The sequence below is a fragment of the Talpa occidentalis genome, unplaced genomic scaffold (assembly GCF_014898055.3).
Source record: "Talpa occidentalis isolate TD23 unplaced genomic scaffold, MPIMG_talOcc4v2.1 talOcc4.2, whole genome shotgun sequence".
In the NCBI taxonomy this organism is placed as follows: Eukaryota; Metazoa; Chordata; class Mammalia; order Eulipotyphla; family Talpidae; genus Talpa; species Talpa occidentalis.
In genome coordinates, this window is record NW_023602073.1 from 60,262,219 (window position 1) to 60,276,032 (window position 13,814).

Consider the following 13,814-nt stretch of genomic DNA (forward strand, 5'->3'; position numbering starts at 1 on the left):
GGTGTCATTTCATGGCTTACCAGTAAAAACTTCACATTTACAGCAACTGCCCCTCTATTACTGTCGATAACATCTAATTGATATGTCAAACCTCCAAGGAATGCAGTAAATTGAAACACTGCCTCCCAAAAGAAAATAAACTGGCAAACAGGTAAATCAGCACCTGCCTTCCCGCAATCAACCAGTCCCAAAGCCTCCCTGTCCAAGATCCACCCCCCATCCCACGAAGCTACCGCCACCCTCTTTGCTTCCATCTCTGAAATCCCACACCCCATTATATAGACACACAGGCCGAGAGCACCACTAAATTCCTGCCCCCACAATGTCATGGTGATCCCTGAGCACAGCCCAAGATGAGCCACCACATTTAAATAATTTGCCAGTGAAAGTCCAGCTAGACCATGGGCGCCACAAGCATTACGTGGATGCAATTTGGAAGAGAACAATAATGACCTAATAGCAATACTGCAGACTGCCCTAAAGGCCAGCAGTACTGTCAGAGACACGATCTCTGACAGTACTGTCAGAGACACGATCTCATTTACCTTCCAAATATCCCTATGGTATAGGGAGGGGCTGGAAGAAGAAGAAATGAAAATCAGAGAAGGTAAGAGACTGGACTAGGCACTTACCATGACTCAGATACATTTGACACTGAAATATAAGATTTGCAGCCACTGAAATACAATGCTTAAAAGTATTAATAAAAATGCTATTAAATCACATGGGTGAAGGACTAAATTAGCATTAATAATTCTGTTTATTTATTTACCAAAAGCACCCTGACTTTAATAATGCACAAAATGAGATATATCATCCTGGGGGAGCCCCATGAATGTTCAATAGTTCTAGTTGAACATATAACACTCACCTCTGTCTTTCACAAACAGGGAAACCCACATATATTAAATGTAAAGCAGAAAACATATATCAAAGATGTACTTCTTACATACATGTAAGCAGGTATGTGTCGACATGTATTCTTCCTGGCACCCCATTCAAACTTTCCTCCCACTACTTTCTTATTCTTTACCTAGCCCCCCGCCCCCCCCCCCCAATAAATGTGATGTGGGAAAGCCAGCAGAAATAAAGTTCTAATCCTGAGTTTGGAGGAAGATTTTTAGATGATAATTTTAAAGCATTCTAACAGTTCAGTGATTCCACTAAACTGTAATGACAAATAAATGATCACAGTTATAAGCAGGGAAGGTATTCTTGCACAAGGGTTATGAACTTAGATATTTAGTCATCTCTCTTCTTACCCAATTCTTCACACATTCCTAGGTCTTTCCTTTGTTTTTGTTATTTTCTTCTCTATTTTCTTTTAAAAAGAATTATTCCTTTATTGTAAGATTTTCATTTATTATTTTATTTATATTTTGCATAGAAGAACTGGGGTATAGGCCAGAGGTGCAGGGAGTGAGTGGATTCACCAGAGACAGAGTGGGGAGCAGTAGAGGCAGATCTACTGAAATACACTGCTGAGGGGAGCAGTGGGCAAGACAGGAGAGGTCTGCCGACTAGCCGGGGATTGAACTCAGGTCACTTTGACCTACGCCGTGGTAGTGCTGAGACTTTAACCCCGAGGCCACTGGGAAGGCCCCTCTTTTTATCTTTTTAAGCTGTGTATACCCAGCTCCCACTTCTTCCCCCGTGTTCCCAGTTTCTCATCTTGCATCACAAATTCTTGTCTTGGTCTTCCTAAAGTCTTTTGGAGTGGCTGGGAATTCTTTACAATTCTGAGGTATGAATAACTTAGTAATAAGATTTATTTGAGTCTCAAGGCCTTTATAACCTCTTTTTCTATATAGACATTTCTTGGATGGATCTTTCTGCCTGTCTCTTACAGCAAGTTCCTGGTCTTCTGAGCAATATTCCTAATCTTGCATATGGCCATGACCAGTCTTCTGGACAAGGGCCATCTCATAATGAGAAAGAAAAGGATTATCAAAAATCCAGTGTCACTGCTTATGGGAAGCAGATCTTTGGGTCAAACCCAATGTTGGATGAAAACAACAAAAACAAAAAACAAACCCTTAAAAACTGGCACAAAGGCTTTTAGAAATTGCCATGCAAAGTATACACCAAAGGTAAGCAGCAGAAATGAACACACTGTCTCCTGGAGATCCGAAGAGGGGTACAGAAGTGCCATAAAAGAAAGGTAGAAATGTAGTAGAAAAAGCTTAAGATCAAGATCTGGGGAGAGAGAATGATCCTTATTGAGCCCAAAACCAGTATGTAGCTGCTTCAAGTACAGAGCCAACTTTCCCCCCCATTTCCAATGTTTGTAATTTATTTAATTTTAAATAAGTTTTATTGATGTATCATTTGTTTATAATGTTATATAAGTTTCAGATGTATAGCATTAGACGTGATTTATATGTTTAATCAGAGTTATCCAAGTATCACCCATTACAAACCTGCAGTTTAATCTGGAGCTTGTTTCAGAGTATGTGTGTCAGCGGTGCTTATACTACTTACAAGACTTGGTCATTCGGAATGAAATTGTAATTTCAAGGTAATAATGAAATGTGATGCTGCAATTCTACAATTTGCTTAGGGTAAATCCATTAATGTGGGTCAGAAAGCCACATTTAATTTAAAGTCACTAACTTCTGATGCCACTCTGGCTGGTACATGGCGCTGTATGTCCTAATGATTTCCCTGATAAAAGGGGCACGCATCACCACCAGGGACAGGAGGATATGAAAGACCATACTTTCTCCATGGGGGGTGCCCAGAGCAGCCTTTGCATTTGTTTCTACATGCTTGGTCAGATGCCACTTACCTATGCCTCCATACCTGGGGCCCCAAAGCCATCCATCCCTTCTTCTCTCGTAACAGCATGAGCAAATGGAACAAGAGCAAATCAGCTAAGGTTGCTGCCACTTCCTACCCTGTAATGTATCCTACAGGACCTGAGACTCATTTGAATCAAGTCACCAGCAGCCAAATTCAGAGGTAATGGGAAGAGGCAGAATGCTCAGGGTACATTAGGAAGCTAGCCCAACAGAACCTGAAGGTGAAGGCCAAGGACTTCCCCAGTTGGTAAGATTTAGGGGAACAGAGACATCTTCTGTTCCTAAACTTACTGATGTCTTCCTAGGGAGCCATTCTTTTAGTAACTAAAAAAAAAAAAAGTCATGTGCTAGGCATTACATGGGTGCCAGGAATGTAGATATGAACAGAGCAAAGAGGGTCCCTACTTTCATGGAACTTAAAGCCTAGAAAAAATTACAAATGACATAAAATTATAAATTGTGACAGGTGTGGTAGAGGAAAACAAGAACACAGTGCTATGAGAGAGAATAACACAGGAGGCTAACTTGAGCTTGAGATTAGCAACTATCTCTGAGAGTGCAAAGAAGCATCAGGAACAACCTTGTACTTCTAGGAGCTTACAATCTAGTTGGAGACCTACTGATATCTTACATGTATACAGAGTTCACCGCCAGAGATTAGTGCCATGTGCACCAGCTCATTTCACACAGACATCATACATTCATAAATAGAGAAGAAAAACAGCACTAGCGCTCTCGGTGAGCAGGCACAGTTCACAGGTTGGAAGTGACTGCAAGGCTATTGAAGGCCTGAGGTGGATTAGCTCCTCTAATGCTCAGGTATCCAAAATCCTAAGAGACACTCATCTGTCTTGCCTCAAAGTACTTAGCTATTACTACCCCCTACCTGTGCCCTGCTATCAACACCTGCCCTAACATGTCCTCTCTGGACTCCATCAATAGGAATGTTCGTTAGGCTTGCTCAGGTTACAAGGAATGATTGAGAGGCTACTGACTTACATAGCAATGGGTTACTTGAATATTCAGAAGCTTTCACAGTAACTGAGCAGAGTGCTACAGAGATGAGAGAGTAGAGAGGTTTGCTGCTGCTGCAAACTTTCAAAAGGAAAGTCTATATACACTGGGTGGCACAAAGCAGCCAGCAGGATGGTGGAGGCTCATCACAGATCTGTGAGTGTGGACTAGATAAGATGTGAATCAGACATGATGTGTGGTCAAGAGGAGTCTGGCTGGGAAGTTCTGACTGATCCCAGAATAACCCACAACAAAAGCGTTTGAGAGGAACAAGAGGAAAGCCAAATTTTTGACTTCAAGAAAACAAGTATTCACAACTGTCAAACCTGAAATCTGGGCCAAAGAACACTAACATCTTAAGGTGCTTGCTCAGTTGTGAAGGCACATGTTTACACACCCATGCACAAAAGGACACACACACACAATAACAGAGTTACTTCCCCTGACATCAGGCTTCTAAAGCCATTTATGGTACCATGGGGATCCAATTAGCCACAGTATCTCACAAACATTAAAACACTAGTTAGGCATGAAAAACACTGCTGTGGCCCATCAAAGGAGAGCCCACCGCTGACAGAGCAGCCTTGAATAAAACAAAGACCTGAGGACAGCAGGGCTGCTTTGGAAGCAATCGACTTTATAACACAATTTGACCCAGGATTTCACAGCTGAGACAAGCAGACATTTGGGCAGTGTGAGGGTTACCAGTTAACAAGTGTGTCCTGGAGTGGCTTTTACTTCCAACGTGTGCCTCCAGCCCCCAGTGCAGAGTCACTTAATAGGGAAACAAATGCTGTGCTGAAAGGAGAAGCAGGACAACCTCGAGAGAGGCGGGTAAAGAAAGGCACTTCCTTTCTTTAAGTTTTTCAAGAGTTCTGGGATCCCGATAGCTCTCCAAATGAGAACACTCTGGGGGAGTTGTGCTTTGAAGTCCTGGTTCTACTCATTAGTGTTATCACTTAGTGTTGTTTTAGGGCACATATTCATTAATGTGGTTCACAGCTTACATTTTTCTCTCTGGCTTCAAATTTCTTGTATTTCTAATGCAAAGATTCTTGAAAGGCTAAAGAATGAGCCTCTTATAAACAGCCAGAGAATAAAGAGCCACACAGAGTGATACCTGGCTGAATGCGATGAGCCCTTGACACACAGCAGCCACTGTCATTGTGACCCCTCTGCTCTGGAGGGCAGGAGGGAACGATCCACAGCAGAAGGCAACTGAGATGGAGGGCTGGCTGGCCTCAGCGTCAGGCTGAGTTAGCTGTAGATGGACAGGTTCAAGAGTATGTCAGAAGAGGCCAAAAAGACAACTGCAGTCAGTTTCCAGTCTATGAAAAGATGAGAGATCACTGCCCTTTGTGCCTGTAGCTCCTCCTGCTGATGGAGCTGTGAGAGTGTAACGAAGAAGGCAGCCCAGTGGGGCTGGCTGTCTCTCCACCTGGAGACTCAGGCACCTCGTCTGTGACTAGCAGGCAGACCTGAGATAAGTGGGTTCTGTCAAAAGTGGTATTTTGAGACTGATGTGTGGCACCTTCATCAGATAAAACTCTTCTGCCTCTGACTGTTGTGCCCCTAGCAGTCCAGCCTGCTGACTGGTTGCCCCACCTCTGCCCTCTTACCTGCCCTGGGGTATGAAAGCACAGAGTTATAAAGGGTTTTTCCTGTCTTATCTGAAGGGGGGCATCCCACTGCAGCTTCTCACTCATAATACTTTCTGTGCCAACTGCTATGGCTTTGGTTTAGCCTCACATCACCTCTATGTCAACCCTTGGTTTTCTCGTCTCCAGTCTCTTTCACAACCAATCCATTCTATTTGCTGTGGTAAGAACAACCTACCTGAACAAAGCACAGCTCTATTGCCCCTCTCTTCTGCCTGAAGAATAATGTTAAACTCCCTGAGATGGCATCCAGGGATTTCCAGCTGGTCCAGTTTGTCCCTTGAGTTTCTCTCCAGTTTGTTCTATGTTGGTACACTGAACTTCAGAAGTGGCCAGGGCACAACGTAAGATAAATTCTCCTCTCCCTTGAACCAAGAATGTGCCATCCTTGTGCCTCCTGCTCTGCTTTCTGTCATGTTAAATCATGTTACCCAAGTGCACAAGCAATTTCACACATGCTTCTGCATACACTGTTCCTTCTGCATGAACACCCCCAGGTGCCTTTCCCTGCACCAGGTGGTACTGCAGCCAGCACCCACTCATTTCTCAAGGTTCAGCATAAGGTGCTTCCACCAAGACACCTCAGGCAAAACGGTCACTTCCCTCACTGCATCCCCACTTTACTCATGCAGCCTTCTACAGTTGCATCTGGAATGCTTTATAACACTTATTTATTTATATAAATAAGCACCATCAGTTCTGAGATTTTTTCTTTTTAAAGTAACTGGCACAGAGTAGATGCTCACTGAATATGTACTGAAGAAATGAATAAAAAACTTATTTAGTGCAACGTCACAAAACTTGCCTGGTATTGCCTTACCTGGCTCTTGTTTTATCCCTAGTTCTTTCAAACAGCTTCCAGAACCTTCAACTTCTGGTCACTTTCAATGTGGCTCTTTGCAGGGACACAGACCACAACAGGAAGATGACATGGGCACAGGGGCACTCCCAGGCGGTCAGACTAAGACTGCCTGAGGCCTGGAGCAGCCTCTCTCTTACTATTACCTCATACGGAGCTCGTGGCCAACTAAAACCACAGCTCTTTTTCACATAAACTTCTCTCAGGCTTGACTGCCTCCACACTCTACTTGTACAATTGATTTTCTGAACCTAAATGGAGGGCATCACATTTATCCCCATTAAGTCCCATCCTGTTGGCTTGGTCCCACATTAGAGGCTGGAGAGATCATTCTGAATCTCATGTCTGTCATCTATCACATGAGTCAGTAGTCATCCCTCCTAGCTTTGTTTCATCTAGAAACCTAAGAGCTGCTGTCTGTCTTCTTTCAGGGCACTGATAAAAATGGCAAAAATGTTGAAATGTCCAGGATCAAGGACAGAGCCAGAAGCCCTGTTTCTTGCTCTCCCCCATTTCCTACTCTGGCCCCCATTCCAGCCCATCAGCAATGTATTTTCTACAACCAACCACTTCTCCCCATCTACACTGTCAGCACCCTACTTGAAATTCCCATCACTCTTACTTGGATTATAGCAACAATCTCTTTATTGGTTTCCCATTCTATATTTACCTCCCTCCAATTCATTGTCCATACAGCAAGTAGTGACCTTCTCATAGGAACCCCTTGCATAAAACCCTCCAATAATTCTCTGTTGCTCTTATATTAAATTCACACTCCTTACCAAGACTTAATGGTGCTATACAACCTGACATATACTGGCATCTCCATTTCATCCTATATCACTGTCTGGCTTCTTCACCAAGCTTCTGCACACTAGTCATCTTTCTTTTCTGTACCTATCAAGTTCCTTCCCCTTCACAGCCTTAATCCTACCCAACTTCCCTTTCTCCAAGTTTTTTGTAAGGCTGGTTTCCTATCACTCAACTCAGCTCAAATGTCACTTTCTCAGACATGTCTCTCTAAACTAAAAGTAACTGATACTGAGTACCATAGCCTTGCCAATGTCTATATTCTACCTTGTTTCATTTCCTTCATAGCACTGATCAGTAGCTGGAAGTTTCTTATTTGTCTGTTATTGTTCATTTTCCTTCCACTAGGATGTAAATCTGATGATCCTGTCTGCATTGTTCATTGTCTAATACTTAGTAGGTGTTCAGTTATTATTTGTTGCATCAATCAACAATAGTGACAATTATTATGGAATCAGGAGAAATCAAATATATTTGCTATGACTTCACTTGGATTAATAAAATGGTACTTGTTTCCATTCTCACTCTGTTGTTATCAACTTTGCTATCAATATTTTATGATGCCATCAAAGAATTAAATTGAATTACCGGCACTGAGTTAGGTCAGACAATAATTGGTAGCAAAAATGCATTATGTGGGATAATACAGACATGCTACTTAAAGGCCAAGTACCATGAGAGACCTTGAAGATGTCGGTGCAGAATTAACATCTCACATGTAGCTCTGTGGCTTCAGGATTAGATTGTTTTCATATCAAAAGAGCTACTTATGAGGGCTGCTGTTCAATCAGGTCAAGTTCATGCAAATGTCTCTAACTCCTGCATTTAAATATGCTTACTTCAGTATAATTTAGAAGCAAAGATCATTCTGATTTCATAATCTGAATTTTATTGACTTAAGAACCCACTACCAGGCCAGTGTTAAGACTCCATTTATAGTAGGCACTCGAACTGCTTACATAGTGGCCAACACCAAGAAGGCTGTTGGAGAGGCAGGAATAGCCCATCAAGAGCCCAGCAACTCATCAACCCAGCACCACTGAACCCACCTCCTGATGCTCACACTGGTTCCTGAAGTCTGCTGTGGTCCAACCACATGTGAGGATAAGACCATCCTTTTTACTGTTGGTAGGGCTCTCTGGTCTGTGTTTTGCTTTCCTCTCACCCAAAAGCCCCAGAATGAAACCTCTGGATTTGAATATGTAAATTACAAATGCATTAAGGCATTAAGTAATTCATGGACTAACAAGACTTCTGAGGAGAGACAGTCATGAGAACAGGAAAAGCGGGGTGGAGGAGGGGACCAGGAAACAGGAGAGGAGGGAGAGTGAAACTGTTACCCAAATCTCTTCTTCTCAAAGGAATTGCAAGAAAAGGGAAGAGAAAATGTAGTGGACAGAAAAGCTATGTCTCTGCTGCAGTTTTAGTCTCACCTCCCTCAACAGCTAAGAACACCAGCCAATCACAGCATGGTATTTCTGTGCACTGAAAGCTGCCGAGGTCACAACCTGGAATATTCGTATTGACAAAACAAGATGAACTAAGGGTCCTCCTCTGCCCACAAGCTGTCGCTGGTCCCTGACACAGACAGTCCATGTTAGGGTAGTTTCAGCCCTAGTCTGCGAACATCCCACAGACCTTTTTAAAACACGCACACACATACATACACACACACACACACACACAGAGACAGCTTTACTATGATATAACTCACATACTAGATGAAATTCACTCTTCTCAAGTGTACAAGTCAATGGTTTTTAGTATATTCAGAGAATTGTGTGACCATCACCACAATTAAATGTAGAACATTTTCACCTAAGAGAAACCCCATGCCTTCAGTGTTGGTCCCCATTCTCCCCAACATCATCCTGCCCTTGGAAACCGTCAGCCTGCTTTTTGTTTCTATGATTTGCTTACTAATCCTGCATTTAACTCAGGATATTGTAGCTACATGGATCATACAATAATTTCTTGTGATTGGCTTCTTTCATTCACAAAATGTTTTCAAAGTCCACCCATATTGTACATGTATCAGCAATTCTTTCCTTTTTATTGCAAAGTAAAAGGGAGTTAATGGATAGACCCCATTTTGTTTCACTTTTCACCAGCTGATAGACATTTGAGATGCTTTCAACTCGGGGTTATTATGAATAATGCTGTATGAACTCTCATGTAAGTGTTTTTATGTGGACATATGTTTTCGTTCCTCTTGGTTCTATACCCGCGCATGGAATTTTAGGGCTCCATAGTTTCTTTTTAATGATTAAGTTATCCATGAGTTCTTCAATTTCCAATTGTGACTTTTACATTCTAGATTAGGAAACCAGGGGATCTCCTGGTTCATTCATTTAGGAACATGTATTGATCTTTTATCATATGGTAGGAATATAGGAATGAATAAACTGTATTTAGTTTCTCCATCACCACCAATTAAATTAAATTTACATTTAATTAAATTAAACTCTTTGAAGTAGTTTCATTGTTTAACCAGGGCTATAATATTACCCTCCCTATTCTTACCTTCCCCATCGGGATCTATGTGAGTCCAGTTTCAGGACTGATCAAGGGAGAGCGGGTCTTTCCCACATTTAGACTGAGTTAGGGATTCTACCTATTTCAAGTTTAGTGTGGAGGGTTCAGGATGGGATACCTACAGGAGGTGACATTGAAGTGAGCATGAAGGATGACCTACAGTGAGAGTAGGGATAAGAGGTGGGGATGAGCAGTAAAGACCAACATTCCAGATAATATCATTGACATATGGATACTTCGCAAAGATGAGAGAGCACAGACCAATCCAGAGAACAGGCAGTAACCTACAGCAGTGAAAGCAGAAGGTAGATACAGAAGCAGGAAGAGGGGGATATAAAGTTTGGGGTCAGACTTTAAGATATTGCATGTCAGGCTGAAGCATCTGGATGGTGGACAGGTCAGGTGTGGTAGCTCTGTTTAATAACTGTAACTCTAGTGACAGAAAAGAAGAGAGAATGGAGGTTCGAGAGTGACTATGAAGAGACCAGCTGAGAGTCAACGGGAGGACAGTAGCATTGGTAAATGATTTAGCATAGGTAAATTGATTTAGACAAATGAGTTATTATGAGTTACTAACTCATAAGAAATGAGTTAATATGAGTAGACATTACTAGGTTGGGGAAATGAATGGATGTGAATAGAGAAAAAGGCATTTGCTTACATGGGAGAGTGAGGAAGGAAGAGGTTAGGATGTGTTTACTCTGAGGCGTCCATGTGATGGCTCACTTAGGGCTTCTGTAAGAAGACACTGGGTCATAACGTGAAGTTGGCCATGTAGGTTCCCCAACAGGCTGTCACTGTCCTTTGGGGATGGAGGGTCTTTTTGCAGGCAGGGGTAAGAGGAGAACATTGGTGCTAGTTCAAAGCTAATATTTACCAATCCTAAAATGACCAAGGAGCTATTTTTCTTCATGTCTGTCTACACACACCAGCTTCTGAGAAATACAAAGACACATGAGTGGGGCTGGCACAGCCTCCACTTCCAGATCAGTCATGCATGCATGAGCTCCACCCCATTTTCTTTTCTGAATGACTAAGCTCTTAAGAAAACTAGATAAGCTGTCTTACTTTTTTGTGAAATCTGACTTCTTTGTCTGGTAATAGGCTGCTGAGAGACTTTCCTCCAAAGGCATCCCAGGAAGGCCTATGATATTGAAAACCCACTTTCCAGGACACAGGAAAGAGTTCAATGAACAATGAACAATGAATATGAATGTATGATTGACCCAGCGCCTTGTGGGCAGAGGGTGCTGAAATATTGTAGAAAGAAGGCTTCTGTAAACTCCAGCAATCAGAGACACAAAGGTGCTCAGCCAGAGGCATGAAGAGAATGCTGGGAGCCTTTTGCAGCAGTTCACACCAGCAGAGACTGTGGCTGTGGTCTTATATACCCAGATGGAGGAGTGCTATAAGGGCTAAGCAGAGAGGGGATTTGAGGTCAATTGTAACAGGCTTCTGGCCCCATCTGAATCATCCTAGCAGGAAAAGAAGGTGGAAGTTAGAGAACAATCTGGAAAAGTTTTCATTACATTCCCCAAGAAATTTGAGGTAAATAAAGTCTTAAACAGAAAAGAGATTAAAAAATACAAACGAGATGTAGCATAGCATAAAGTTCTTCCCAGAAGGGACCTGACGTCAGTGGACTTTCAAACTGCAGTTCATTTAATGAGATCTTTTAAAACGAGTCTCTCTGGATCAAGGGTTAGCATCACTTAAGAGGCTAGGCTTCCTCCTATAGCTCAGGCTGAGCCAGGCCTCCGCCAGCAAGCAGTTCTGTGGAATGCTTGGCTTACCCCCAGGATCATCCCCTCCTTGAACCCACACACTGAGGATCTGGGTCAACTGGGTTTTTAATTCAGGTTTTAGGCAGTGTGGACATACTTCCTTGGTGGGAGACCTCTTCTCCTCAGACCTGTAGAGAATTCAAGTTTTTGATCTCTAGGACAGCAAGAATTTGGCTTGGATTAGCTTAACTCTCCTTTTCTGCTCATTCATAGTGACAATTTTTATATAAGTCATTTTACGTCTGACAAATCTAAGCTATAATTCTATTAAAGCAAACCAAAATAAAACCACTCGCCCCCAAAATAAAACCACTCACTCATTTATAAGTTCATTCATTCACTTGTTCAGAAATCATTTTTAAGCTCCTACCACATGTCAGGTCGTGTGCTGAATTTTGGTGATTCCGAGATGAATAAGACACAGTCTCTGACCCTGGAGGGCACATGAGACAAACCCATAAATATATCGGTCTTTGCAGCATATATGTAATTTCTATGACCGTAGTCTATAGACTCTCAACAGTAGCAGTGGAAAGCACGAAAGATCCCAGCCCTGTTCTGCTGCATACAGCACAGGGCTAGGCAGAGAGCAAGGGCTTGATAAAAGTGCCCTGCAGACTGTTTAAACACAGGCACTGCACTTAATGTGGCCTCGCTTTGGCTGCCTGAGCCTTTCATTTCTTACCTTTTGGCAGGTAGAGTCTAACACGAAGCAATAGCTGTGCTACTAAATGACAGAAGAGCACACTCTGAGGGTCGATGACCTTTATATTCATTTAAACAACTCAACCTTTCTCAACCGGAACAGTCATCCACCTCCACTTGTGAACCTGAATTCGGCTGCCACATTTGCATGCATAATGTACTGAAAAGCCTTCTTCATAATGTTTACTTCTATGTTTCTTCCAAATGAAATCACTGAAGGGCAAATTTGATTTTCAAATCAGTTTTAAAACATCTGCCTTCTAAAAAAGTAATAGTAAAGAGATAAGGCTTTGAGATTACAGGCAAGGGCTAATTATTTTAACTGATATCACTGTGTCCATGCTAAAAATATAAATGTTAAGACGTTTTAACTGCACACCCAACATCTAATGGATGTTAATATTTCATAAGGAAAGACTTCCAGTCATAAGGTATGCGCTCAGTGACTTTAGAAGGGAACGGCTAACTTCGGGGCCCTTCTTGAATATTGACCCAGCTAACCTTTGGCTTCAGCACCTCTACGTGTTGTTCTACATGACTGCATTTCTTTCAAATATAATTTAACTGTGTATGTTACAGCTGTCATCTTCAGGAAGTTCAAGGTATTTAGCATTTTTCAGTTTGTTATTTTATTTATATTTTTCTACTTTCCAATAAGAATACCTAAGGTTGTAAGTTTTAGTCTGGAGGTGAAACTCTTTGTAGATGTTTTGGTCCAAGTACAGAACAGTTAGTAACAAGATTCCAGGGCCCAAGGAGACAGAGAAAAAGCAGCAATGGGGGTTGGCTCTACCACATAGGTAAGAGCTAAAAGCTCACATACATATTTTATGATTAGAGTATACTGTATACTGGTGTCTGTATATCTGTCCCGCCAACACACTGTCCTAGGACTCTAGAACCATGGTGTACAATTATTAGAAGGATGTTTTGAGAGAAAAAGCTTGAGATTTATGTTTTTTGTAACTATCATACATTCTTATTGATAACATAACAATAAACACTAGCCTTATTTTAGGAATGGTGTCTTGTGATGTAGAGGTTCACAGGGAGTCAAGGACTTGCCAAGGACGCCAGGCCAGTTGGTGACAGAACCATGGGCAAGAGCCAGGCCTCCTCAGTTCTAGCCCAAGGTTTTTTCATTTTGTCTGTTTTATTTCATGCACATCGAGTGCCATACTGGGCACTTTACTTTCTGGTGACAAGATTCTCATAAGCATTTTAAGATACTTAGGAAAATTGCTAGTATAAAGGCTGAGATTGAAATTTTTTTGCATTAAATACAAACAATTCTGACAAAGATTTTCACTTTCACCCATGAACATGTTATTTCATCCTCTGGTTTGTGCTTTCTTTAGGGGTGGGGCTCCTCTACCAGTCAAGTGTTGGGTAGGCAGATTTGTATGCCAGCACTTTACACTCTTGGCAGATGCCTGGGGCAGCCACGATGTAAGCATCCACCTCTGTTATGGGCGCTTGAGTTCTGTAGTCAAGAAGATTTGTGACTGGCACATTACCTACCGCATTATAGGTACTTCATTTAAATGGGTTGAAGGATTGCATAAAGGTCTGCATAGGTTTCTTGCAGGTAGACACTGTATTTGCCTGCAGGTAGAAAGGGAGTCCTGAGAGCAGGGAAGTGGGACTT

The 13,814-nt window shown here is 42.1% G+C and overlaps 1 protein-coding gene across 3 annotated transcripts in view; it reads right to left on the minus strand.

The window, feature by feature from the left end:
* The window catches only part of BTBD9 (BTB domain containing 9), a 415,773-nt gene that overhangs the window by 61,874 nt on the left and 340,085 nt on the right, over positions 1-13,814 (minus strand). The window contains exon 10 of one of the 3 annotated variants that reach the window (XM_054698758.1): positions 13,419-13,771. The exons of the other annotated variants lie outside the window; for them this stretch is intronic. Coding sequence (XP_054554733.1) covers positions 13,684-13,771 — 88 coding nt within the window. The 3' untranslated portion in view covers positions 13,419-13,683. Of the gene's footprint in view, positions 1-13,418; positions 13,772-13,814 lie in introns of those variants that run through there. 3 annotated transcript variants of the gene reach the window in all.